This window comes from Eupeodes corollae, chromosome 1 (genome assembly GCF_945859685.1).
Source record: "Eupeodes corollae chromosome 1, idEupCoro1.1, whole genome shotgun sequence".
Lineage (NCBI taxonomy): Eukaryota > Metazoa > Arthropoda > Insecta > Diptera > Syrphidae > Eupeodes > Eupeodes corollae.
In genome coordinates this window covers 12,910,450-12,937,597 of record NC_079147.1, presented here as the reverse complement: position 1 = coordinate 12,937,597, position 27,148 = coordinate 12,910,450, and the positions used below count along the sequence as shown (strand labels likewise).

General features: G+C 33.9%; 1 protein-coding gene and 1 non-coding gene across 2 annotated transcripts in view; both read left to right on the top strand.

Annotated features, from left to right (window-relative positions):
- The window catches only part of LOC129943030 (uncharacterized), a 225,153-nt gene that overhangs the window by 178,719 nt on the left and 19,286 nt on the right, over window positions 1–27,148 (top strand). Inside the window, exons 21-25 of the mRNA XM_056052234.1 lie at window positions 1,899–2,316; window positions 13,319–13,456; window positions 13,848–14,107; window positions 16,626–16,806; window positions 24,589–24,733. Of these exons, the coding sequence (XP_055908209.1) occupies window positions 1,899–2,316; window positions 13,319–13,456; window positions 13,848–14,107; window positions 16,626–16,806; window positions 24,589–24,733 (1,142 nt within the window). The remainder of the gene's footprint in view (window positions 1–1,898; window positions 2,317–13,318; window positions 13,457–13,847; window positions 14,108–16,625; window positions 16,807–24,588; window positions 24,734–27,148) is intronic.
- Window positions 7,709–7,781, top strand: Trnaf-gaa (transfer RNA phenylalanine (anticodon GAA)). Its single transcript has one exon. It is a non-coding gene; the product is annotated as a tRNA-Phe (tRNA).

The window sequence follows — 27,148 nt, the reverse complement described above, 5'->3', positions numbered from 1 at the left end:
ACTCTTCTGGTTGACGATTTGTTAGTAGAGGAACACCGCAAGGTGGTGTTCTATCCCCTCTCCTCTTGAACCTAGTGGTGAATGAAATCCTAACTAGTCTGATAGCCTATGCGGACGACGTTGCTATAGTATTTTCAGAAAAGCACCTTAACATCCTAAAAGAACTCTTACAAAATGCCTTGGACAGACTAATACTTTGGGCTGACCGGTGTGGATTGGGTGTTAACCCACACATAACCGATTTAGTCTTATGTTCGAGGAGATACAAAATTCCAGTTGTCAAACCTCCCTATATAAAGGCTAAATACCTGGGTCTTGTCTTAGAAAACAAATAAATTAGAAACGCAATGTACAGGAAAGAGTGAAAAGCTACTGTAGCTCTCTTTTCTTGCAAAAAAGCTATTGGTGATAAATGGAGTTTACAACCCAGAATCACGCATTGGCTATACACATCGGTAATCAGACCGATTTTAACGTACGGTGTGGCAGTATGGTGGACTGCTTTGGAGAAAGGTATAAACAGGGACATATTTAGCAAACAAATAGCTGCAAGCTCTGCTATTCGCCTCAAACTGGACTAACAACAACATTGGTCACTCCGTAATTCTAAGGTATTTAGAATCAATTCCAAACCACACAGACTACACAGATAACAGATTCGTTACAAGAAGAAAACTTACTTTCAAACCTTTTTTTTATATGAAATAATATAAAAGTTTCAACTGATTTTAAAATCCATCACAGATTTTAAAAAGCCTTATATACGTGTTTTTTCGAATTTTAAAAGTGACAGTAATTTTGAAGTCGGATTTGAATTAAGGCCACCAAAACCCATTAGAAAAGTTAACAAAAGAAAACCTTGTTGACCATGTTGACCAGTAAAATCTATGAATAACTAACTCGTTGACGCCTAGTCACTATTATTGTCTAACAAATCATTGATGTTTTGAAATAACTGTAGCAACTTTTGGAAATAAACAAAAATAAGTCCTTCAATGAGTAAGATTCATTTTAAATACCTCTTATAATATCCAAATAATTGTGTTACTATTTTCAAATACTTAATCTTTTCAATTTCTAAATCAATTCTGTTTTTATGCCTCTTTTAAAATGTGTAAAATATTTGCAAAAATAAATAAATATTTATCAAGTTCGATAAAAATATAAACGCAACCCGTGTTTTTAAGGCTAAGTTAAAACACAATATATCCCGTTAACAATAATTTCTTTGATTATTTTGTAAACTAAAAATATTCTTGAAATACGCCTATGTTCCGAATTTCGATCGAAAGGGAATTTAAATCACTTTTCAATTCCACGTAAAATGAAATTGCATGTTCTTCAATTCGATCGATTTCGAAAACTTCGAATTGTTTCGTTTTTGTAACTTCTCATATGCTATGAAATGACCCACGGATCTTCATTTGAAGATTTGAACAACTTTGAATGTAATTCCTCTGTGTTTTGATTTTATTTTTAGAGCTGATTCTGAATGAGGATTTTTTGAAAATAATAGATTGTAGATTTGGAAAATAATCGCGAATCTAAATATGCAACTAATTCATGAATTTATATAGCCACAAAAATCTACAAATATGTTTGTTTTCCAAATTATAAAAGGTTTTATCTCAAAAACCTAACGTAATAGTTTGATTTTTAAATCGGATTCCAACTAAAGATATCATAAACCTTAGAAAAGGTATAATTTCATTGCCATCTAAATAACATTCTTGAAAACTGTTATGTTTGGAAAAAAAGAATTTTATTTATCAACTCCTGGTCACCTTAAACCGATAAACAACAAACCCAAAATAAAAATAACAACACCAACAGAAATTTAATTATATTTCAAATGTGCTATGTATTGTAAATTTATTTTTATTTTTTTCTGTTTTCAGTTTGAAAAAATTACACAAAGTCCAGCTACTCGTGTCGGATTCGAATGTATTCTACCATCCCAATTTGGAGCGCAGCTTGTCACCATCAATGCCCGACACAAGGGACAACATTATTGGAACATCGTCCTTTCAGCCCAATCAGTATGATCTCAATTTTATTTGGCAACAAATGGAAGCCTACAACAGCCCTAACAGTCCGACACGTGCAAATAGTGGTAGTGGTAGTCGGGAGGATAGGTTATTATCATTGGGTGAATCAGCGACAGCAGCAACGTCAAAAACGTCAGGTGCTGAACCTCTGGCAGATGGCAAAGAGGATGTTTTCACTAGGAATTTCCGTCATTTCACCGATAACTCTGGAATCGATTTTAGGAGCAGCTCTCAATTAATATTCGATGTGCTAATGCAAATCAATGAGGTATGGTATTTAAATTTAATACTTGAACATATTAATACCTACATAAGTATATAGTTCTTGAATCAACAGTAGTGTTAAAAAAAATGGAACATGTTAAATCCATACTTTTTTATTGTTCAAACTGGTCTTTAGTATATTTTTAAGAATGTTCATATTCATGATGAAATCAAATAGGTTTGAGTTAATGTTTAAAACTTTATACATGCGATTTAATGGCTCAATTAGAGCGGTCTTTGGAAACAGGCGTTTATTGAAAACTGCGGGTATTGTGGTAGTTTAAACTTATACAATTTAATAACTCAGGAGCATCAATTGCACCAGTTAAAAGTTTATCAATACAATATCAATATCAACCCTCCTTTGCCATAGAGGCTGTATTTATAGAAGCTTTACAAAGGAGGTTAAAAGGATCAGACAATGGTAAAAGGCAAAACATATGAAGCTGCGTTGAACCGATTTTATTCTATTCTTGTGGTTCCGTAAAAAGGAGTCCTTACCTGGGATGCGTACTCAAGTGTTGAATAGAGCGAGAGTAAAATAGGGATTTAAAAATTCTTCAGAACAACATTTAACAAATCCTTACATAGAATTCGCTTCACTAACGATCTAATTAATATGCTTTGAGAAATCGAGTTTAAAATTATATAGAACTCCAAGATCTTTAAAACTGCGATATTAAACAATCCATCAATGAAGTACGTTCTTTATAGAGAAAGTCATTGCCTGTCATTGCTCTTGACCAAGTTCTAGGTTATTTGAGCAGTTATGCCAAGATGCAAGCAGATTAGTAATTGTTAAACGTTATTCTATTGTCAGAGTTAAAATTTAAACTATTACGAACAAATTTTCAAAAAGTTTGAGAATTCAGGATAGTAAAGAGATTGGTCTAAAAATACTAACATTTTCTTCTCGCTTTTATTTTCTTTGCTTTTAGTAATTTTTTTATTTGCAATAACTGGAAAATTCAAAGTCGATTATTACAATGTTCTTGAATTTGTACTGTTATACAGGCCAACTGTTTTGGAACTTACTAAAACCCAAGTAAATGAGTATTCCAATCCTGCTGAATTTTGTATTCATAGTGCCCTTATTCTTTTCTAATGTTGCATTGTTTCATCAATTTCAATGTACATAATTCTTCATGCCTTCAACATTCAGGTCAGACAATATCTGAAGGAGTGTGCTAAGATCTTCGCTGACTTGAATTATTTAACTCATCTGATCATAGTGTTATATCAGCAAATTTCTTGTGACAAGACTCTCATGTTAGAGAAAGAGCTTCTAAGAGAACCATTTGGCAGTACGAGAAGAAAGCCAACTGAGATGGTCTCAATAATTATTTCAGGATCTTTAACTGGTCACTATGCTTCCTCAAGAGTGACGTCGAAGCCGGCACTGATATCGTAACAGGTTTGATTATCGTGGGAATGAGAACTTTCATCCCGAACAGGGCTAAAAATATCGGACCTGAGGAAAACGCATGGCTCGAAACGAGCTGTAAAGAGGTCATTAAGGACGAAAAAGTAAGTTTGTTGTTGTTTTTAGGTCAACCCAACTGAAGAAGTGAGGAAAGCCTGCAACTCCCATATTCGTAAAACACCATTTTTACATGACCAAACATTCCGACAAAAAATACTCCAATGCCCAAGGCAGTAAAAATGTTTTGGTGGTCCGTAAAAAACATGAAGCATTCTTCCCCTTCCTCGGTTCCTACGCTCGTTGTCAATGACACTTCATTTGTTAGCTCTTCAGAGAAAGCTAATCTCTTTGCTAGGCAGTTCGCCGCCAATATTGAATTGGTTGTGGTTGTTATGACCCCGCATGTACGTGAGTGAGTTAGTAATTTTATGGGATCAATCTTCTTTTGCATTCGTATTGTATCAATTGTCCTTAGAGATCTTAACATAATAAATTCGCTGGTTTGGATAGTAATTCCGCTATTGTTCTGACGAATTGTTTTTTCCAGAGTTTCATCTGTCCTACTCCTCAGGTCCGTCCCGAGTGAATGGAAAAACAGCATTTGTCCAGCGAATTTTCAAAAAAGGCGAATCTTCCTCACCTTATAATTACCGACCGGTCTTACTTACTTGAAAGCTTCTTCATGCCTAACAGTACGGCTTTCCCAGCAAAAGGTCCACTGGTAATCTCATGGTTCATCTCAACGAATAGAGAATAATTGCTTACAACATCAAGACCTGGCAGTAATCCTTAATTTGATGGCAAGTTCTTACACTTGCTGCCAAAGGCATTATTTTGTCGCTTAGTTTTTGAAAATAACCAAAAGGATTTATGCAAAGATTTACTCTCTCTTATTTATCGAAATTCTTCGAGTGAGTTCCTCTTTCTAAGCTACCAAGACCTCACCTCTTTGTTAACCTTTAGTATTGCCCTAGTCTATCCATGTATTGATTTTTTGAGTAATGTAAAACCAATACTCTATGCATGTAAGTTGAACCACAGCCACCACGATACTCTCCCAAGAAGGCCATCCAACATGTGTTCCTAGAATTAACCAGGGGGCTTCAACATATCCCGTGGTACCACATCTATAGTGGTATGTTAATCTAGCCTTCGATGAAGTGGCATCTAGGGAAGATAACCCTAGACGTGGTCGCTCGGCTTCTTGTGAGATGCAATCCGCTGAGCTTTATCTACAATGTACATCATTCACAAAAATGATTTTTAATTCCACTTCAGACTTATTTTTAAACATACATATATAAAATACCGACGACTTATAGTCATTCGATTTGTAAATTTACTGATACTTATTTCATTTGTATAATTTTTATCAGTAAGTCAGCCTCTGCCCAGAGGAGGAATGACAATCCTATGTTAAACATCTTTCGCAAGATTTAATCTTAGGAAGGAAGTAAACCATAGCTTCTTGCGTTCGCTCACAAGTTGACAATTTTCTCAGAGCAATTCTTAGTAGTGCCTTTTTCAATAACTATGAATTGATCATTATCATTCATCATCGAACTGCACTGATTTTTCTAACTTGTGCCCAAGGGCCGCCACGTAGAGGTGCATGTAAGCGCTTCTTCCTTTCAGATTGTAGACAAGCGTATAGCATCCCTACATCTACATGGAAGTCAGTTTGACCCCCATCATCTCACTGAACAGTGGAGCAAATCCTTACAACATTTTGGAGAAAGCAGGATTATTGCACTTGATATTTTGGCATCAGGCCTGTTTGTCGAAAATACGAGTTTTAGGTTTTCATGAATCCCTGCTTCATTGGATTAGTTATTACCATACAAGTCTGAAAACCATAAAATAAATACTGGAATGCCACAGGACTCTTTTCTATAGAGTCCGCCAAAAAAATTCTTGCTTTTTTTTGAAAATCAAACAATCAAACATCGGGTGTAGCCTCGGCTGGGTGGCATGTAGCGCCGTCCTGTTGAAACCAATTGTTGCCAATATCCTTCTCCACCTTTTGTGAACAAAAATGGCCCAATTACGATCGCCTTCTAATATAAATAAATGGAGAAAGATTTAAACATTTAAAAGAGGGTACGCTTAGCCTTGTTTCCTCTGCTTCGAAGCATTTTAAGCTCATTCGTATGCCATGGATGACAAATGCTGGAATATTTGGTATTTAAAGAGGAACAATATATTTTATGCAGTATTTGAACACATTGTTAAACGTCATTTAAAATTGGTATACTATAAGTATCAGAAGTAGATAGATGTTAAGAAACTTGCAAAAAGTTTGCTTTTAGAAAGTCGATAGTCATGCAAGTGAAAAAAACGTCAATATTCGAAATAGCGGGGTTTGGTGGAACTACTGCCGTTCTTATAGCTGCAGATGAAAAAAATTTATCGAATTGTCGATTTTGAGAATTTTCAATACACCTTACTTGCTGTAAGTCCCGTTAAGTTCAACTCAACTATTCTTCAGTTAATTTATATATCGGATGTTAAAATCTCCTAATAGAATAATATTGCTATCCAAACCAGCGATTTCCGTGATATAATCAAAAACAAAAGAAAATTCAACAAAATCTAAGGCTGGGCTCTTTAGAAGAATGTGGACATTTATAACAAATAAATCGGTTGACTGGCGATTTTTGAACTCAAATAATTTCAACTGTCCGAAATGTTATGGAAATATTATTTCCAATAGCTATTGAGCTTTGAATACCGGTCTTTACATTACCAAAACACGAAATATAGTTCAGCTTATTACGCCAACCTTTAACTTTAACAATCTATTAAATGAAATGGCTGCTTCTTCACTTTTCAAGTGTCAAATTATTTGTTACTTCTTAAAGGTTTTACGAACAAACTCTTCACAGCACTGTTGTTAAAATGTATTATAAGGTACTTAATACCTACTATATATAATGTGAACATATATGTAGAATAGAGAGTAGTAAAGGTATGGATGACGTTTTGGGGATTTTCTAAATTGAAATTCGTTCGAAATATACATTTTATCATGCTCTCACTAAAATTTATTATTCAGTCGAGATGAGGTGGCTGTCTGAATCCTTAAAACGGCATTGCGCGTCATAGGATTTTAATTATAGATGCCATTCGAGGCCAACCAAGCCCTAGTTGACCATCAATATAGTATATGTATTGTGAACGCGAGACGACTTTTACGGATAGGTATATTTTATAAATGAACGATAAATTAATATACATTATTTTGTTGGATGGTACTGACGCGACGGTATGATGAACTGTGACTATGTGGTGACGTAATTGAGTATAGGTCCTCTTCTTCGATGGATTAATATGAATTTTATCGTAGGCATAGTTTTTAGATTTGTTGAAGGACCTTTCCATGCCCATCAGTAAAGGGTACTTATGGACCTAATGTTCGCGAATTGATTATTCCTATTTTAATTGAAAAAGTTAAGGATTTGTACATTATGTATATTCATTATATCAGACCTCTGCGTTACGTGCGGATAGGCGTTGGTTGTGCAAAATTAAAATTTAATTTTAGAAAAGTGGGTTTATCATCAGAAGAGTGATTGAAACCAAGTAAATTCCTTAATTTTAGACGTGAAAGGGTGCAACAGAATCCATTTTTCAAAAAAAAAATACCATCAGAGTGCAGGTAAAATATACCTTCACTTAATTAGTTAGTTACCTTCTAAGCATATTCAAAGGTCAGAAAAAATGCTTTTGGATTTTACCTGGGAAAAAATGCTTCTGTAAATTTAGTTTTGTAAATAAAACTGATAAAAATGAAAAAACTTTCGTTTTATCAAGATATGTAAAAATGTGTTTTAAAATGTTCCACAAATATATAAATTATTAATCTAAATCATAACAAGTACCTTTGAATTCTGGAAACTGATAAGTGATAAGGATGGAAATAAAGAATACTTACTTAATATAAAACAGTCATCAGCAACCTCAAAAAATATGGGCCGAAATAGCTCAGTTGGGAGAGCGTTAGACTGAAGATCTAAATGTCCCCGGTTCAATCCCGGGTTTCGGCATACGGTGTAATTTTTTATATTTTACTTTTAATCTTTAGAATTTCCCAGAAGTAAATAAAAGTGAAGTTTGGATAAAGAAGAACGAAATTTCTTAAGTTATTCATTTAAATACCTGTTTTGTACAAAGGTGTAGTTTTTATAAATTCAGGTATTTAAAAAGATATGAATATGAATTCTTTTAAAATGAGACATTGATTGTGTGGATATGATTGTGAGTTATCAAAGTTTTTATATTTAATTTTGTCATTGGCTTTATTATTCTAGTTGACAACATTTCTTGGTCAAAATAAATATAGAGGTTTCCAAAAAGAGCTTTTATTGTGATATTAACAAAAACAGAGTCTAGGATGGGAACAAATAGCATTTTGTGTTACAAATCACTTAAATTATTAAAAAAAAATTGAGTTAGTAGACATGCAATCAAAAATGTAACTTCAAGCTGTTTTATGTAAATATGGATTCGAAGAGTTAAATTACTATATTTTGTGTATTAAACAACCACGTTCTTTAAATATTGCAAAACATAAACAAGTATATTTCCTTGGTATGAAACAACTTGAAAGTCAGTATCTTCTTTTATGCACAAGATATTTAACTTAAAATTTAACTTTTAGTTCTTTTTTATTTTAGGTTTTTATTTTTCCATCAATCGGTAATAACTTTAAATATAATTAACAAAAGCTTTTATAAAGTGAAGAAGTACATTTGTTCAGTCTTTTTTTGTAAAAAAATATATCAATTAAATTTTTGCCAAATTATAACCCGTGTTTTGTTGGAAAATCTATCCATAGTGTAGTAGAATTTTACACGAATAACAAAAACAATATCCATAGTATGAATAACACAATAAAAGTTAAAGTAGAATCTTACTATGGATGGGTTTTTGACATTAATACGAGTCTCGAATGGATCTTATGTGATTTTTTGATACTTTATATTTAGATATTTAATGAAAACAGCTGTACATCAAGATTGACTTATAAATAGCACAGGATATAATACAATATTTACTTAGGATAATGCAAGTATGCAAACATTATGTTTAAAACAATTGTAGCACTATAATTGTTACTGTTAATAATTTATTAAATAACAGTCAGTTAAAAACTAAAGCCGCAAGAAGAAGAAATTACAATAATTACAAAAAAGTTACCTCAGTTCGAACTTGAGAAATATTCAAAACTAAAGTTGATGAAACCTTCTATGTTTGATTCCAGACCTTATGTGACTATGACGATTATTCCACAGTCTGACAGCATAAACGAAAAATTGCCTCCGTGATGTCATACAGGTAAACCTGGGGGAGCGCAACAAGGTGAAACGATTCGAAGAGCAAAAATCAAGCTTATTAAATAAATAATTTGGAGTCGTGTTAAAAATTAGTTTAAAGAGAAGCAAACAACACCGATATTTAAAAAAAGCTTCCAAGTTGCAATTTAAAAGTTGACGTGCCTGAGACGAAAGGTGATCGTGTCTTCGGAGGTTGAAAACAAACCCAGCAATGGCATTGAATGCTACCTTTAGCTTATGAAGCGAGTTGTAGTCAGGATCTGCAAATATCTCACACCCATACGTTACTACTAGTATGATAAGTGATTTAACCAGCTTTAATTTAACTTGAGTAGTCAAAATTGATATAGTAACGGATAGTCCTCGGAGTGAAGCATACATTTTGGAGATAACAATATCGATATAGGTGTCCCTCGTTAGCCTACTGTTGAAGGTTATACCTAGGTTTTTTTGCATTTGTGACATACTCGATTTGGCAGGCGTTCAAGTAAAGGGGTGGAACATTTTCAAGCTGGGGTTTATTTTTACATATTGGAATAGCTTTTGTTTATTCCGAGTTAACCAATCGAATATTGAGCATAAATCAATGTTCATTTTTTCTTCGCATCTGCATTCATACCAATAGGAAAGCTTATATAAAATTGTACATCATCAGCGTAAATGTGAAACTGTCAATAAAATAAAACAGATGGCAAATCATTAATTAACATAGATAACAGTAAAGGACCAATGATACATCCTTGGGGAACACAACAATAGAAAAGAAAATTAAGTTTTGTTTTGTTTCCACCAAAGGTTTATCTCAGTTTAGACTACATAAATCTATTTGTAATTCCTCCGCGCAAGTGAGATAGTTTGATTCGTGTTAAACAATGAAGAACTGATTAGTTCACCACTATATTACAATATGCTACCTACTCCATGTTTTTGCACACAAACGCGCAAATAAATAGACCATAATGCATTATCTGTAAAACCAACTCCTTCACACAGGTTTTTGTTCACACATTTTGACCCGACGCCGCGCCGCGCCGTCTCCGATCGGGAATCGAGTCAAATCAAGCTCGATTCAACTCCATTTAAGTGGAATGCCTTGCCACACTCTGTCTTTCCCAGCTATTGCAATATTCAAGAATTCAAAACCAATGTGCACCAACATCTCCTTTCAACCCCTCTCTCCCTTTCCTAGTGCTCACACTGTGTCTACATAATAAGGGTAATAATATTATGTATTATATCCCCTTGAGTGTGCGCTTATTATAAAAAAAAAAAAAAAAAAAAACAAATTGAGGCGATCTTCAATTTCACTTTAACACCACATGTTAATGTATAAGTCTACGAACAAACCCCCTCCTTGAAGCAATTGTTAAATGAAATTTCTTTATAGTATCTCAATTCCCAGATGTTTTCTTACCATTTCTTCTTGAAAATTGTCCATTTTATTGGTTTTAGTTAGTTTTTTTGCTTACTAAATTTTAATTTTGATTTTTTAAAAACTTTCATCTACACACAAGTGTTTTTTTAAAATTATTTTTCTGACAGATCTTCTTTCAGTTGTACCAATTTTCAATACCAAAATCTGGTTACTGCGGATTGTTTTGTTGGCAATTTCTCACTGTACTATGTATGGAATAGCAAAAAAACGCACGTATTTTAGCATTAATTGAAGTCGCTAGCGTTATTTATTCGTTAGATATGTAAGGTCAACCAAAATTTTTACTTTTTCTTTTTAAATTGCTATATTTTGCATAAATTAAAAGCAGTTTATATCAATTTAGCAATATTTATATTGAGCACATTACATTACGATAACAACAAAACTCGAAATAATTGAATCATACATCAGTTTTTACCAAGAGTAAAGTATTTCAGTAGATTTGTATTTTTTATAAAAAAGGTGACTGTTGAATTTTTGTTCGATGGCAATGACTTTAAGTTTTGTCAAGAAATTCGAGTAACCAATTTTATCAACTTCTAATACTGATTTTTTAGATTTTACATTTTTTATTTTAATTAATTATTGTTACTTAAGTAATTATTATTACTTACAATTATTTTGGACGTCAGTTTTTGCCATTGTGACGAAATTTTTTTTGTTTCCAAATTCCAAATGGCATAATATTTGTTTAGTTTTTTTAGTTTTCAACTTTTTTGTATTGAATATTAACTATTTCATTTGCGTTGTTAAAGCGTGTACTGTTCCGTTAAATAGTATATATATTTAAATAAAAGTTCTTAAATGTCAAAATATGACAGTTTTATAATTGCCATCTGCTTAAATAGAGGGTTAATCACAATAAAATCTCCTATTGAAAAACCTTTTAACAAAGTAATTTGGTATTGTTTTTTAAATTTGTTTTATCTTTATAACTTTAGTTAGAAGATAAACATTTAAAAAGGATCTGCAGTTATTTAACTCGGTCTGAGCAAAATGTTGTTTTTATTTTGGTTGTGTTTTTAAAGAGTTGTGTTTTGTTTAAAGATACATCCAACATTATTTTAAAAATTCATATTTCTTCTGTTTTAATAATGTACAATATTGTTTGACCCTAACCAATAAACCTTTGAAGGTTCTTTCTACAACATAAATATCTGGTTTTGATAATGTATTCTTAAAGTTAAAAAATAAAATCCCAAAGACAGATTTTGTACACAAAAAAAAATTCTAAAAATTAATTTCGAAGAAAAATTTTATATAAATTAGTGAAATGTAATTTTTTAGGTATATTAAATATTTAAGTTCTTACATTTAAGAATAACTATAGTGAATAATAAATATTTGGAATATTGTTCATATGAATTTCGAACCGTTTTTAACTTTACATAGTAATCTATTCAATTTATCGAATCAAAAATGTTAACATATCTCAATGTTTCAAGATCCTTTGAATACTAACTAATGGTTTTGGAGAGAAGTCTCTATGTTACTACTTACGTAAGTTCCAAATAGTTTTTTTTGTCCTTATATCTGAAGAACTATAGCCAAGGTATCGATTTCAAATAAATTTTGTTTTACAAATAATGTAATCCAGCTTTTAGATAAATCCGTTCAGTGGTTTGGTGGACTCCAAATATCGCACGATCTAAAAATGATATCGACTTTAATTAAATCTTATTTTACACATTATAACGTCACAAACAATTTATATTATTTTTTATTAAAAAGAATTAAACCATTGTTTTTATTTATAAATACAAACAATTGAAAATTAAATTACCTAATTTTAATTTTATGTGCCGAAAAAAAATTTTAAAACTTAACTTGTAGTTTTTAACAACAAATAAATGAATACACATTAAGATGAGAACCCCCTCAAAGTGTTTGTATCAGAAATTTTTTGCGAAAAACCGAATTGTTAAAAACCGTATCACGAAATCTATTCCGAACTTATTCGGCAATAATTTTTTTTTAGGATGCGTACAAGTTTCTGTTTGTTTTATTCAGAATGAAATACTACTCTACGTGATATAAAAATTGGGATTTAACTACCTTTTTTATAAACAAATATTTAAAAAAAAGTTAGATGTTTTCTCTAATCATAATTGTTTGCCTTAATTTTCGACTTTTGAAACTTCCTAATATGCCTCACGAAAAAAAAAAACTAAATGTTTAGTTGCAAATACCGTGCTGAGATACTGCCTCAAAACATGGATTGCTCGTCTTTTTGAAATTTGTTGGATGTAATATCTGTTATAATGTTTAAAATATATGATAAAACATGTTTTATGTCTCCGATGTTTTTTTCTGTAAGACATATGATCAGGAAATAACTATATTTAATCGGGCGCTTGAAGATGCTGTCCTCTTAATCCTCTTTTATGTAGCCCCGCTTTTTTCGTTCATGAATTAAAAAATAAAATTAAAAACTTAAAAAATTAAAATAATTTAACAATTTTGTATTCAACTGAAGTTATTTTCTTCAAATCAAGTATCTCAAAAAACTGCATTATAATTATATTTTCAAGCTTAGAACAAAATACCAAATGTTGTGGCAATTGTGTTTTGAACTTACAGAACAACGTACGGAATGAACACTAAGTCAGCTGTCCCAAAAAAGGGCACAAATGATATCAATCAAACTAAATGCTTTATATCTGTTGGGTCTACCTGTACTATAAAAATCAGTTTATTTTTTTAAAGGGAAATTCTTCAAAATTTAATATTAAAGATTTGTATAAAATCAACAAATTTATAATAACTAATTTTAATGAATTTTAATTTATTTGCTTTTAATTAAAATTTCCAGCACAATCATATTCTGGCTCTGCCGAATTTGGTGAAATTCTGCGAAATATGTGATAGCCGTGACCAAATTAAATTGATCAGGAATAAAGCTTTAAAACTTCAGGAAACAATACCCATGGACGATACAATAACTCATCAGGTAAGGTCTCTATATATACGATTCTCACTAATTCTCGCACAAACATAAATATTCCCAAATGTAATCTGACAACTCATGACATTCACTAATGCCACCCACTTGTTATTTGTCCCGATTTCGATCCCGATCCTGATTCTATTCGTCTATGGCCATTGGCTTGGTCAGCCTGTGCTTTTACAGGTCCTTGTCCTTATTTCCAACAACTCAAGTCCTTATCCTTCCTTTTCAACCATTCAAACCACAATTGCATTTTCACAATTCCCCCATCTAATGCAACTACATTTTCTAATTCTCTCAATTTCTATGTATGTATGTGTATACGTCATGTCCTGTGGAACATTTTCAACAATGTATATCAATATCTATAATATTGACGCTGTTGCTGATGCAGTACGTAATCTACTTATTGTGTAAGACCCAAGCGATGCTGATACCTTCCCCGAATGAGCTCTCGCATCTATGCGCTTTAGCAGCCGCCTACTTAAAGAGCTCTCATGTGTTCATTAGGAATGCCACCCTGTCGGGATTGTTGTGTCTGCTCGAGTGCTGCTCCAAAACGAACACAACAATGGGAAAACTAAGCGAAGAGCTATCGATGCTTCGGGAATTGATTGTTAGCTACATAAATCGTCATGGCATTATCGAGGAAAGGTAAGTTCTCGTGGTTAACCAAATGGATTAGATACCTTATATATATGTATACCACAGGTTTTGTATATAATGTATAAATATAAATATGTAAGTATAGTTTATGTTTTATGTTAGTAGTTATATTGAACACTCTAAATCGCTTGATTAAAACTAATTTTTAAGTTTTTTTGAGGAGTTCTCTTATTAGACCCACTGCCACGCCTACTCTTTTTTAATAAATTTAAAACTTAGCTTAACATTAATGAAAAATATTCGTTGTTTTCTATGAAAGAATGAATTTTAAAGTTTGTTTTAATGGAGTAACTACATTTATAAAAAAGACGGTGTGATAGTTACAAATAAGTTAAATCGGTAATTTGTAGATACACTGCCGGTCAATACATTAGGTTCTCACCATTTCCAATAAAAAGAGCTATTTTTACTTCAAAACAGTTTTGCATGAATATTTTTGTCGGTGAATTTTCAAAGCAAGTAACTTACCTATTTATAAGAAAGAGTTAAACCGAAAACAATAATAACGTTGAATTTGAAACGCTTCCTGCAATGTATTCAAATAAATTGCCATTTTGATCGGTCAATGGAATAGGTTCACATGTATTCATTGGGAAAATAAAGAGAAAATGAGGGAACAATTAAAAAAAAAATAATTCTTTTTACAGCTAGCCATTTTTATTTGTTTAGTAATGAGTCGACCTTTATTAAGCGTTACCTCGAAAATTCTATTTGGCATTTTTTTAAAGAAATGTTTGTCCAAGCTCATTTTATTGCTGTTGTAAGTGATTTTGTGTCTTCAAATTATTGCCCTGACTTGTAGACTTCATGGACGAGCCATACGCAAAAATTCTTAATAATATTTAGGTCTGGTGAATAGGGAGGTCATTCCAACAGTCCAATATATTGTTGATTTATTCAGACTCTTACAATTCTGGCGTTATATATGGGGGCGTTATACTACTGCAAAGTCCATTTAATGGGTCCAAACATTTCACAGAATTTCAGAAAAGCCCTTTCAAGAATGCTTTTGCCGTCATTCGTGATGATGGAAATTCCAGCTTAATAGTTCCAAAATACGACATTGCACCCCAAAAGAAAACACAACCTTCACAGCTATGAATACGTAGCAAAAGTAATTTTTCTTTTCGATCTTGCTAATAATAATTAAATCCGTCCGGGCCATCGAGATTTAATTTTGTTCATCCATAAAAACGACAAACAGACACTCCTTTTTCCATGATATGTGGAGCTTGCAGAATTCAAGCCAATTTTCCTTTCTTTGTGGGCTAAGTGGAGGCTTCAGTTTCATGCGCTTGATATTTGGGACACTCCTAATCACTCTTGACCGTGGAAATGCTTGCTGTTGTTCTAGATTATGTCTTTATTTGAGGAACTGACTGATAAGAATGAGACGACAGTCGAGCAATCAATCGCCTTTTAGCAGGTGACGTAACTTTTGGGCGTCCTTTCATATTCTTCCCACAGCTTTCTTTATTTTCAAAAAATTGCTCACAACATTTTGCGATCTTCCAATTTTTGTTTCAGTTAAACGCACACTTCAACTTTGCTCTGCGTACCGTTTGAATTTAATTTTTTTCTTCCGAATTAAGGCACTGGGCTTGTCCCATTTTTTCTTAAAACTAAAAAAAATTAAAAATAATTTAACTTTACTTTGTACAAATTTCACGCACTGATCTTTACAAATTCTGAACCAGAACTAACTTTAACGCAGATGAACCTATTCTTTTTTGCATTTCATAGTGTGCTTGCAATTTACAGTTGGGACATATTTTTATTTGTCTCTTTCCTGTAAATAGATCGATAATGAGACACCATTTTGTGAATTCAAAAGAAACATGCTTTTTCTATTCTGTAGAAAAAAGCTTTTGCCCTTGTAAAAGCTGCGAACCTACTTTATTGGCCGGCAGCTTAGAAAACATTTTAAAACAAGATCGTTTCAAAGAACCTAATTAAATGCTTCGGAGTGTATTTTGTTTTGTTGGTATTTTTTCCTGCAAGGCTTCAAAAGAAAGTGAGATGCTTGAGAAGTTCCTAGAACCGGACGATTTAATGTTGACCTGACCTCATCGCAATCCCTTACTTCGCCACAAGTGATGGTCTTTGAATTTGATTGTGATTAGGAAATTCATTTAAGAAGTCATTTACGGTTTATATGCCGATGCCGACTGACTGAGTGTTTGTTATACACTCTACCGCTATGCCATAAACCTACTATACCTACCTAAAGGTATCTGGGGAACACCATACCATGTGTATAGAGCATACCTAGTTGTGGCTTTCAATTTTGCCAATTCCTTGAATTATTTCCTTAATCTATATGTGTTGTTCTCGTTTACAGCAGAGCAGGATGTTTAGCAATTTTGACGTTAGTTTTGATTTGCCTTTTGAATTATGATGAAGGTTAAATTAAATTAAGTTCTATTATTATAGACAATTTGAACTTAATTTTATGATGTTTGTTAAGATTAATGTTTTTCTTTTCTTTTTCATAAATTTTTGACAGCCCATCGATGCAATGTCAAAGTGACACTCATGTGAAACTAATATGGACGCTGAATTTCAGTTTAATTGAATGGACATCGAAATTTGTTGCTCAATGTCATTTATTATCGAATACAATAATTTGGGCCAATAAGAATTTGAAGAGGGTTACCAACCATGATGTTTACCTTTGCGTGATTCATGTAAGTATTATTAAAATTATTTTTCATTTCGATATTTTGCTGTATGAAATCAACAAAAATAATCAAAATAAGGGTTTTTTGAACCCGTGAAAAATAATTTAAATTGTAATCATAAAATAAATTTTATGGTTTAAATGGAGATTGGTTGAATTAAGTCAAAAGTTTTGAAGTACACCCAGCCAACTTTTCAAATCATTTACCAATATTAGTCTCATGTGAGTTCTTTTCAGAACAAAATAATAGAGAAGTTGAAGAATATGCAATTAACAATGCATTGGGTTGAAAACAAGGCTGGTGTATATAGACGAAACTTAAGTCAACTTATACGCTATGCTGATGGTCTGTTATCAGAATGTATAGAATCTGTTACAGTTCTTATTTTTGAACTAATAAGACAATCAGCAACGCACAGGTTTTGTCCTACAACATTGATGCCATAATCGAAGTGCTATGCCGATGGATGTAAGAAATGTAGAGAAAAGTCTTTCGCTTGCCTAACATTTTTAGGTAGAAATGGCGATCTTAAGGCAACCTAGTCTAAGATCCAATTAGAGCTGTAGTGCGTCGTTTTGATAAAATTGTTAAGACAATCTAAGAACGAAACTTTGAGAGGAAATTACCTTGAGAGGAATAAAATATATAAAGATTTGTGTAAACGAAAAAACAATTATATTTAATCAAAGCGGCTGGGAAACTTTTAGACTGTGAGGAATCACAGTCATTCTGGTACAATCTACGGATTTTGGGAGGTAGCACAGTGTGGTACATTGTCGGACAAAACTAAAGCACGAAATCGTTTCATTATGGAAAAAGTCAAATAAAACTACAAATTAATATATTTTTTTTATTTTTTTTAAATAATAATATTATTGTTTTAAATTAACGATATTTAGATTTGCTATAATTATTTACGTATTTAAAATACTACAAAATATTTAGAATTCTTATGAAAAACGATTGGACAAAACTAAAGCACATTTCACAAACACAATCTTTAAAACTATTTAAATTTCAATACTTAGTGGCATATCCTTTATTTTTTATGACGGCAGCACATCGATTCGCCATGGAGTTGATAAGGTTTTCTATGTACTGGCTGGGGATATTATTTCAAATACTTTGAGCCTGTTGAAAAAGTGAGTCTCGGTTATTGCAATTGGAGCGATCAATCCTTTGATCTACAATTCCCCATAGATTCTCTATGGGGTTGAGATCAGGGATTGTGCTGGCCATTGCATTACTTTAACATAATTTTGATTTAACCAATCCTTCACAACTTTAGCAGTATGTTTAAGATCGTTGTCATGTTGAAATATCCATCTCAATGGCATGTTTTCTTCTGTATAATGATACATGACATTTTGAATGATATCTCTATACATGGAACTATCCATTTTACCTCTAATTCTGTGGATCGGTCCGACTCCGTCGCTGGAAAAACATCCCCAGACCTTAATACTACCCCCACCGTGTTTTATTGTTCCTTTTGAATAGCGAGGATTTAAACGTTTACCTTCTGTCATGCGTACTGTATGAAATCCGTCGGATCCTTTCAAATTGAATTTCGATTCATCAGAGAACAGGGCCGTCCTCCATTTCGCCGCATTCCAGTTCAAATGTGCTTTTGCAAATTCAAGTCTGGCACATCTGTTCTTCGCAGAAATAAATGGTTTTTTCGCTGTTCAATATGATCGGAGGCCAACATCAACCGCTCTTCTCCGGATAGTCCTACTTGATATTTTTAAACCCAATTCTTTTTTAATGATTTCCGATGATATGAAAGGATCTTTTTTAATAACCCTGACGATTTTTCTGTCTTCGCGATTTGAAGTTTTTCGCGGTCTACCACCACTATGAATAGTTTGCACTTCTTAATATTTTGTAAATTTTTTAATAAGTAAATAATTATAGCAAATCTAAATGCTGTTAATTTAAGACAATAATATTATTATTTAAAATAAATACAAAAAAATAATTTTATATCTTAATTTGTAGTTTTATTTGACTTTTTCCAAAATGAAACGATTTCGTGCTTTAGTTTTGACCGACACTGTATATAGGTCTTAAACTTGGCCAAAAATATTTTTTTTCTCTATCGCTTAAACATTTCTTATTATTCAATTTTAACATTAAAAATAACTAAAAACACAAATTTTTCAATGATGAAACAACATTTATAATTTCTCTTCAGTACTATTTTCATCAATATTGTCAAAAGAAATGTTATTTTCTGATAGCAAATTAATAACATCAGTTAATAAGTGTTTCTTTTTATTTTTATTACATCTCATGCCGGTTATTAATGGATCAGAAGTTAGAAGAAGCCTATTAAGAACGTCCATGTTACAATTAACACGAGAAAACTTTCTTGAATAGCTTAAACGTTATAAGCGAATATGTTTGTTTCGTGCTTCTGCTGCTTCCTCTGAAAGCTGTCATATTGGAAGAATAGCTTTTTTAATTACCTCGGATCCATGAATTAGCACCTTTTGCATTGTAGGAGACATTGGGTAAAACTTATATAAGGAAACATAAAGCTCGGCCGTTTCTTGACAATACTTTTCAAACGCTTCAGTATTGATTTTAAATCCGGAGCACAATGTATCTAAAACAATTTTAAGACGATACAATAAATGTTTACCTATTTCCGTTATAGCTGCTGATATTTCATATGAATCAAAAAATCTTCTGCTGGTATTTCCATCATTTGTATTGCCAAAATTCGGTTTTGGGATATCCACTAGGAGTCCGAGTTGTTGCCTGAACTGATCCTGAATTTCTTTCTTTCTTCTTTCTACTAATTGTTTTTCCTCACTCGTAAGTCTAACATTCCATTTTTTCACAGGCAACCTGTAAGCTACATGTAATATGGTCTCAAAAAACCGTATACGAGCATGGAGCAAGGAAAGACCGAAGCCAAAATTTTCTTTCTTGCAGGGTCTTTTCTTACTAAAGTCATTAAACTCGTGTTAAAGGGCTTCACAAATATAGCACCTGGCCGAAGATTGGGTATGCGTTGCGTCATTGCAAACCTTACCATCTACCATGGTGAATAACAAGTTATGTTTTATAAACATATCATCAACTTCTGAAAGCGATTGTACAGGAGTCGTCTATCCACGGTTCGTCGTCTGACGTGGTAGATTAACGATGGAATAATAATGCACATAAGAAGATTCGGCTGTTCGATATAAGCCGGTACAGCGTCGTAAACACTGCCGCTCGAACACCCGAAACTTCTCCATCTGTTAAGGGGCAACGTTGAACCACACAGGACAACCATAAACGATCATCGTACGTATGAGGGCCATGTAGCAAATTACCTTCACTCTGGGGCCAAGCCGACTGCTAAAAAACAGCCGTTTCGTCAGAGCGAAGGCTCCGCTGGCCCTGGTCAGAGCAGCATTTATATGTCTGTCTAAATAAAGGGTGATTTTTTTGAGGTTAGGATTTTCGTGCATTAGTATTTGCAGATCACGCGGGATTTAAGATATGGTGTCAAAGTGCTCAGTATGCTTTGACATTTCATCATGAATAGACTTACTAACGAGCAACGCTTTCAATCATTGAATTTTATTACCAAAATCAGTGTTCGGTTCGAAATGTGAAAATCCGCTTTTTTATCGACAAATTTTGTTCAGCGATGAGGCTCATTTCTGGTTGAATGGCTACGTAAATAAGCAAAATTGCCGCATTTGGAGTGAAGAGCAACCAGAAGCCGTTCAAGAACTGCACATGCATCCCGAAAAATGCACTGTTTGGTGTGGTTTGTACGCTGGTGGAATCATTGGACCGTATTTTTTCAAAGATGCTGTTGGACGCAACGTTACGGTGAATGGCGATCGCTATCGTTCAATGCTAACAAACTTTTTGTTGCCAAAAATGGAAGAACTGAACTTGGTTGACATGTGGTTTCAACGAGATGGCGCTACATGCCACACAGCTCGCGATTCTATGGCCATTTTGAGGGAAAACTTCGGAGAACAATTCATCCCAAGGAATGGACCGGTAAGTTGGCGATCATGCGATTTGACGCCTTTAGACTATTTTTTGTGGGGCTACGTCAAGTCTAAAGTCTACACAAATAAGCCAGCAACTACTCCAGCTTTGGAAGACAACATTTCCGAAGAAATTCGGGCTATTCCGGCCGAAATGCTCGAAAAAGTTACCCAAAATTGGACTTTCCGAATGGACCACCTAAGACGCAGCCGCGGTTAACATTTAAATGAAATTATCTTCAAAAAGTAAATGTCATGGACCAATCTAACGTTTCAAATAAAGAATCGATGAGATTTTGCAAATTGTATGCGTTTTTTTTTTTTAAAAGTTCTCAAGCTCTTAAAAAATCACCGTACTGATCTAACCAGATACCGTGGTACCTCACTACACTTTTGCTCGCTAATGGCTGCCGTGAAGATCAACGATGGCCATCTTGCACGTATCCCTCGTGACCCCAGCCAACGGAGTTCGGAACAGAATTGTCTCCGACTTCTGGACATTTATTTTCAGTTTCCATTCGTCGCAATATCGCTGAATCTTGTCGAAATCACGCTGCAAGAGAATTCTAATAACATCAACCTTTCGATCCGTTCTGTACGCAATAAGATCGTCGCTGTACGCAATTGCCTTTGTAAGACTACCTATCAGATCGCTGGTGTAAATACTGAAGAGAATAAGCAAATTCGCCGCTCCCTGTTGAAGACTATTTTTAATTAAGAATGTTATGGTAGAAGTTACATTACCACTTTTGACAACAAACATTGGAAATCAGAAACGAATTTAGACGCAGCATGAATTGTGTCATGACCCGCTTTGAACCCGAACTGTTTATCCGGAATTATTTTGTTGTCCGCAGCCCACTTAGTCAGAGCCCTATTAATGATTTTTTCCAAAACTTTGCTGATGCTCGGAAGAAGACTTATTGACCGAAGATTTGACGGGTTGGAGTTGTCTTTTCCCTTTTTCCACAGCGGTCTTCCAATGAACTGGATGATATGCATTATTCAGTGCATTATTGGAGAGCGTGGTTACTCGGCGATTATGGCATTTGCCAAGGAATCGTCATTGAACCGCATGAAACCGCGGTTCTCAGATCGCCATTGTGTCATATCATTTTGAAGGTAAAAGTGATTAAGTAGGGCTCTGTTTTCCAGGTCGTGGTTGGGGCGAATGCTAACATTAACCTTGTACACTTGCCTTCGCATCTTCAATTATGTAAAAGTCATCGTCAAAGGATCTATTTGCGCTGTCCTGAGTACGTCTCTGTTCTCTTCGTTTCTATGTAGTTTCAGACTCGGAAGGTCATTATCGTTCTTTTTCCTGAATATCTTGTTGATTTTAGGGAACATACTAGGGTCATTGGAATTAACTGAATGGATCTTACGGCCCCAGTACTTGTTAATTGATAACCTGTAGTTCTACTTAATCAACAGATTGACATTTTTTATTGACGACTTCAGTGTCCTAACCTCCAAGTCATGTGGGTCTGTAAGTCGTCTGTACAAGCTTTTGAGTCTTGTCAGTAAGCCACTCTTGTGCCTTCGCAGTGCTTCAATAGTCGCGTTTCTGTAAACGTCCATTTGGTCCCGTTCTTTGTACTTTGGTATGGTCCGTTCCATCGTTCGTTTTATTGTTTCGTCCATCTGTTGTAAATGTTGGCCAATTTCTGTATTTGTCAGGTTTCTGTTGTTTGGTGGGGAAATAACAGCGTTGTCTATGGTCAGGTCATGAACTTTGAGTTCCTGGGTCAGTTGGATCTTGTTCAGATGTAGCCCAAAGTCCCGACGCAAAATTCGCCAAAAGTTGAAGTCTGCAAAAGGACGAGTTCTTGTGCACGGCGAGAAATAGACTGCCTCGGGTTCTGCTGTATACTTTCACGGACTGCGGCGATGTTTTTTGTAATTTGCTATGATGATTTGACAGAAAAAAAGGATTTGACAGATGTCACCAAAACAAAATGACAGCCACGGGGTGCCGAAGTATACCCGCGCCAATTGAAAAATCATTAAGTTTAAGAAACTTGAAATAAAATAGAAATTTGAAGGTGAGATTCGAAAGCTTAAAAGAAAGTATTGTTTGATCAACGTTCACAAAAAACTTCAATTTTGACGAACAGTAATTGAACTAAATTCTTTGCTATCATAAATATTTAAGTCCATGTGTGCACAGTTCAAAGGAAAGAAAAATGAAATTAAATATTTCTTCTATCCAAAGCTGCATAAAATGTAATGATAAACAGTTTTCTCGAATAATTACGATATTTCTAGAAATAAAACAATACTGTTTTGTATTTTATGAGTAAATGCAAACTATTTGTATCTGTTACTTCTTAGAAAATCCCTTTTCATTTATAATTGCCAATAACTGCCAGTTAAGTTGTACACCACTTCCCAATAAAGCCGCATTTAAATGGTTTTGTTTGTAAATCTTTCTCAAAAATGCTTCCTGCTTTAGGCAGCTTACATATTCTTGAAACTCGAACCCGCCAATGGCCGCGCCAACACCATACCGCCCGCCGAGTGTATATCTTCATCATAAACCATTTATAATTTGTAGTTCATACGCAGCAGGTTCTGCTTTTCCATAAATATTTTCCAAGGGGTAGGTGTGCCTGTGTGATGTTTTTAAATATAAATATCCTTTGCCTTTCACTCGAATCCCATCGAAAACACATTTTTTAATACGACAAAACAACACAGTTCCAATTTCGTAAAACTTTATCCACGTGCAGCACAGCAGCAGCAGTAGCAGTAAAGCAGGACTCGTCGTCGACGTATCCTTCTGTCATTTCCATTCATCCATAAAAGTTTGTCCAACCAACAAAAATATATGTACATTGTACGTATCGGAGAAAAAGTGCTCCGAGGACAACATCGTTGAACAAAGCCATTACAACCTCAACACGGCTCTTTATATAAGTCGTAGCAGGTATAGCTGGTAGGACTTGAGCTCGTGTCTGCCATTGTATTGTGGTTATCCCTTAGGCCATACAGCTCGATTTCCATAGAGTCCGTTGTGGGCCCTTTTTTTCGGTCGTCCTTTTTTTAGATACCAAGCCAATAACCAGCATTCATTGGGTTGGTTGGTTGTTGCTCATGAATTCTTTCAACAGACAAACTACGAACGCTGTGCGGCCGTCCGCGGCAGGACGAGTATAGTCCTGCTCCTGACTCCTGATGGTCTATCATCAGAAGCAGGAGCAAGACTTGACGCTGGTGCTGGCACTGTGCCGCGCGTTGCTATCAAATTGGTTTTTTGATTGGCAATTTTGAAACGAACTCTTCAAAAGCCCTAGCCAACTTTAGATTGGTTGGTTGGTGGGTATAGGTAGGTATGTAGGCAGGACACAGAGCGTACACAGCTAATTGTTGTTTATACGCCTTTTAAATACACTCTTCTCGCGCTATACGATGATGATGGTTTGGTTTGGTTCCATTCAGGGGCGGCGGTCGGTGGCGGCGTTATTCGTGTATACACACGTTGTTATCACACTTTCTAATAGGTCCTGAATTCTAGGTCACAGAGGATATTATTGAATTTCATATCATCTCTATGTTATAATAGTCGACCTCATATGAACCTCAGATTCAGGACCTAGCTATATCAAACGATATATCCTTTATATAGAGATAGATGTGTGCTGCATTGAACTGAAGTTGGAAGGTGGGGATTACCAATGCAATAACCAATATTATTTGTGTTCCTACTTTATATGAGTATACCTATACATCAGTATATCAATACCTAGTTTTCTGGCTTATTTAGTTTTTTTTATATTTTTAGGGATTAGAACGGATAGTTGTAATCAATGCTGCTACAACAGAGATGCGAACTAAAATTGAAAAACTCGCTCTCGATCTGATGAAGCTTGAAAACGAGAGATTTTCAATTCCAGCATTGAAATTGCTTTTGTCCTGCATTTATATGGGTGAGTAAATAAATCTGATTATTTTTATTATTATTATTATTGAGTTTGTTTTTGTGTGTTTTTAATAATCTTTTAATAAAGAAATTGAGCTTTTGGACACATAGCGTAGTCATTATTACGAAACTTATGATGATATTCTTTTTTTTAATGGTTTTTATATCCTTGTATGAAATAACCGACATATTGACCAAAACAAAAATGCGTGGTTGTTAATCCTTTAACCTATGAAAATTTTCGTTTTTTTTGGCATTCAAAACATGACAATTTTGAATTAAGTTTATTTCTCTCTTTTTAATTTTTTTCCAAAGGATATTCCAAATTTAATATTAAATGTAAATTTACAGTCGCTTGTGCAGTACAATTTTTAAAAACCGAAAAAATAAAGAAAAAGGTGTTTTAACTGTTGAACAATGTTTTTAAAAATGTTTTCTTAAATTTGCTGTTAAATTGGTGTGTTTTTATACATTTATATTCTGCGCGCACTCAAGAGTTTGTGAACAGTTTTATCTTATTTAACACAGTGCGAGCTGTTAGGAAAGGAGGATACGATTAGAAAGGAGAGACCGATGCCCATGAGTTTTGAATGTCTGCACATTGTAATGATCAGGAAATATTGAGCCTTGAAAAGTCTTCCACATTCGTGTAGTGCGGCTAAAGTAGTTTCTCTGTTCTTAACAGAACAGCTGAAACTAATTTCAAAGGAAAAGCGACAACCTTTCACAGAAGTATTCTAAGTTCTTGCAAATGTCTGAGTAATATTGGTGTATTGGTGTAATATTGGTGTCTGCAAAGATATAGGAGCTCAATGTTCTCTGGACCCGGATGAGCTCAATAATTATTTCCTTGGTTAGTTGGTTTCTGTTGCTGATTTTGAAGCAAATACTACATTTAACTCTTTAAACAATGTGCCTAGGCTGGAGGATTTTAATGTTGTTAGTGAAAATGATATTTTAAAATGTGTGAAGGCTATCAAGTCTGACTCTGTTGGTGATGATGGAGTACCTATTCGTTTCGTTAAACTCATACTTCCACTTATTATAACCCATTTAACTCTTATTTTAAAATGGTGCATTGTCACTTCTACTTTCCCTCGCTCTTGGAAAATTGCAAGAGTTCTTCCAACGGTTAAGAAGCGTGACTCTAATTATCCAACTGATTTTAGACCGATAAGCATCCTTCCTTGAATCACAGTATTCTAAAGTGGAAACTCGTAAACTTCTTTGGCATGCTCGCTAATTGGTGAATATCTATCTGACAGATCACAAAGGGTTTTTTCTGGGGGGAAATCGTCAGCTCTTGGACCTGTTATGCAAGGAGTCCCACAGGGTTCGATTCTTGGTCCAATACTCTTTTGTATGTTCATCAATGATCTGCCTGCGTGTTGTTCGCACTCTTTGGTTCACCTGTATGCTGATGATGTTCAACTCCACCTTGCCAGGCCTTTTCATCAGCTCAATGAACTGTCCCTCTCCATTAACGAGGATCTTTACCAAATTAATGCGTGGTCCATTGCAAATGGCCTATTTTTAAATCCTTCCAAGACCAAAGTCATTCCAATTTCGAATAAAAAGTTCGATCTTTCTACTACTACTACTACTCTTCCTAGTATTTGGCTAAGTGATCGTTTAATTAAAGTATTGGATCATTGCACCAGCCTTGGATATACTATTGACTGTAATCTGTCACACTAATTATGTCATTGGTCGCATTTATGGATGCTTACGTAATCTTTGGCCCTCGGCATACTTTACCCCTGTTGAAACTCGACGTAAACTAATAATTGCTTTAAAAGTTCCCCTCATATACTATGCTGAAATAGTGTACAGTGATCTGGATTCACTATCTAAACAAAAACTGTAAGTTGCTTTCAATGATGCTGTCCGTTACGTCTATGGGTTACATAGATATGACCATGTTTCGGAATTTTCTAAAAATATATTAAGTTGCACACTGCAGCAATACATAAACGCAAGAAACTGTTTATTTTTACATAAAGTAATACATATTAAGGCAACGTTTTATCTGTTTACCAAGCAACTCGCTCCCATCTCCTATTAAATTAATTGTTAACTATACAAGATTTAAAACTGCAATATTTCTTCACTTTTCGTCTCTCCTAATTCAACCATAATCCTCTCCCTTTTCCCTCCAATCACAAAGAATTGCTTTTAACATAAATAAAATCTCATTCTCTTAAATTTTAATCAATATAATGTACTCGTAAATTTGTAAACCTATTTTATCTAAGTACTATAAAAGATGTAATCTTACTGTACGTGTCATTACTGTCAAATAAATACAAATAAATGAAATGAAATATCGAACAATAGAACGTTCGCCTATTATATTTAGCTGCTTTTTTGACTGATGTACGCTATTGTGGCATCAACCCAGATATTGGAATTATACTGCGGT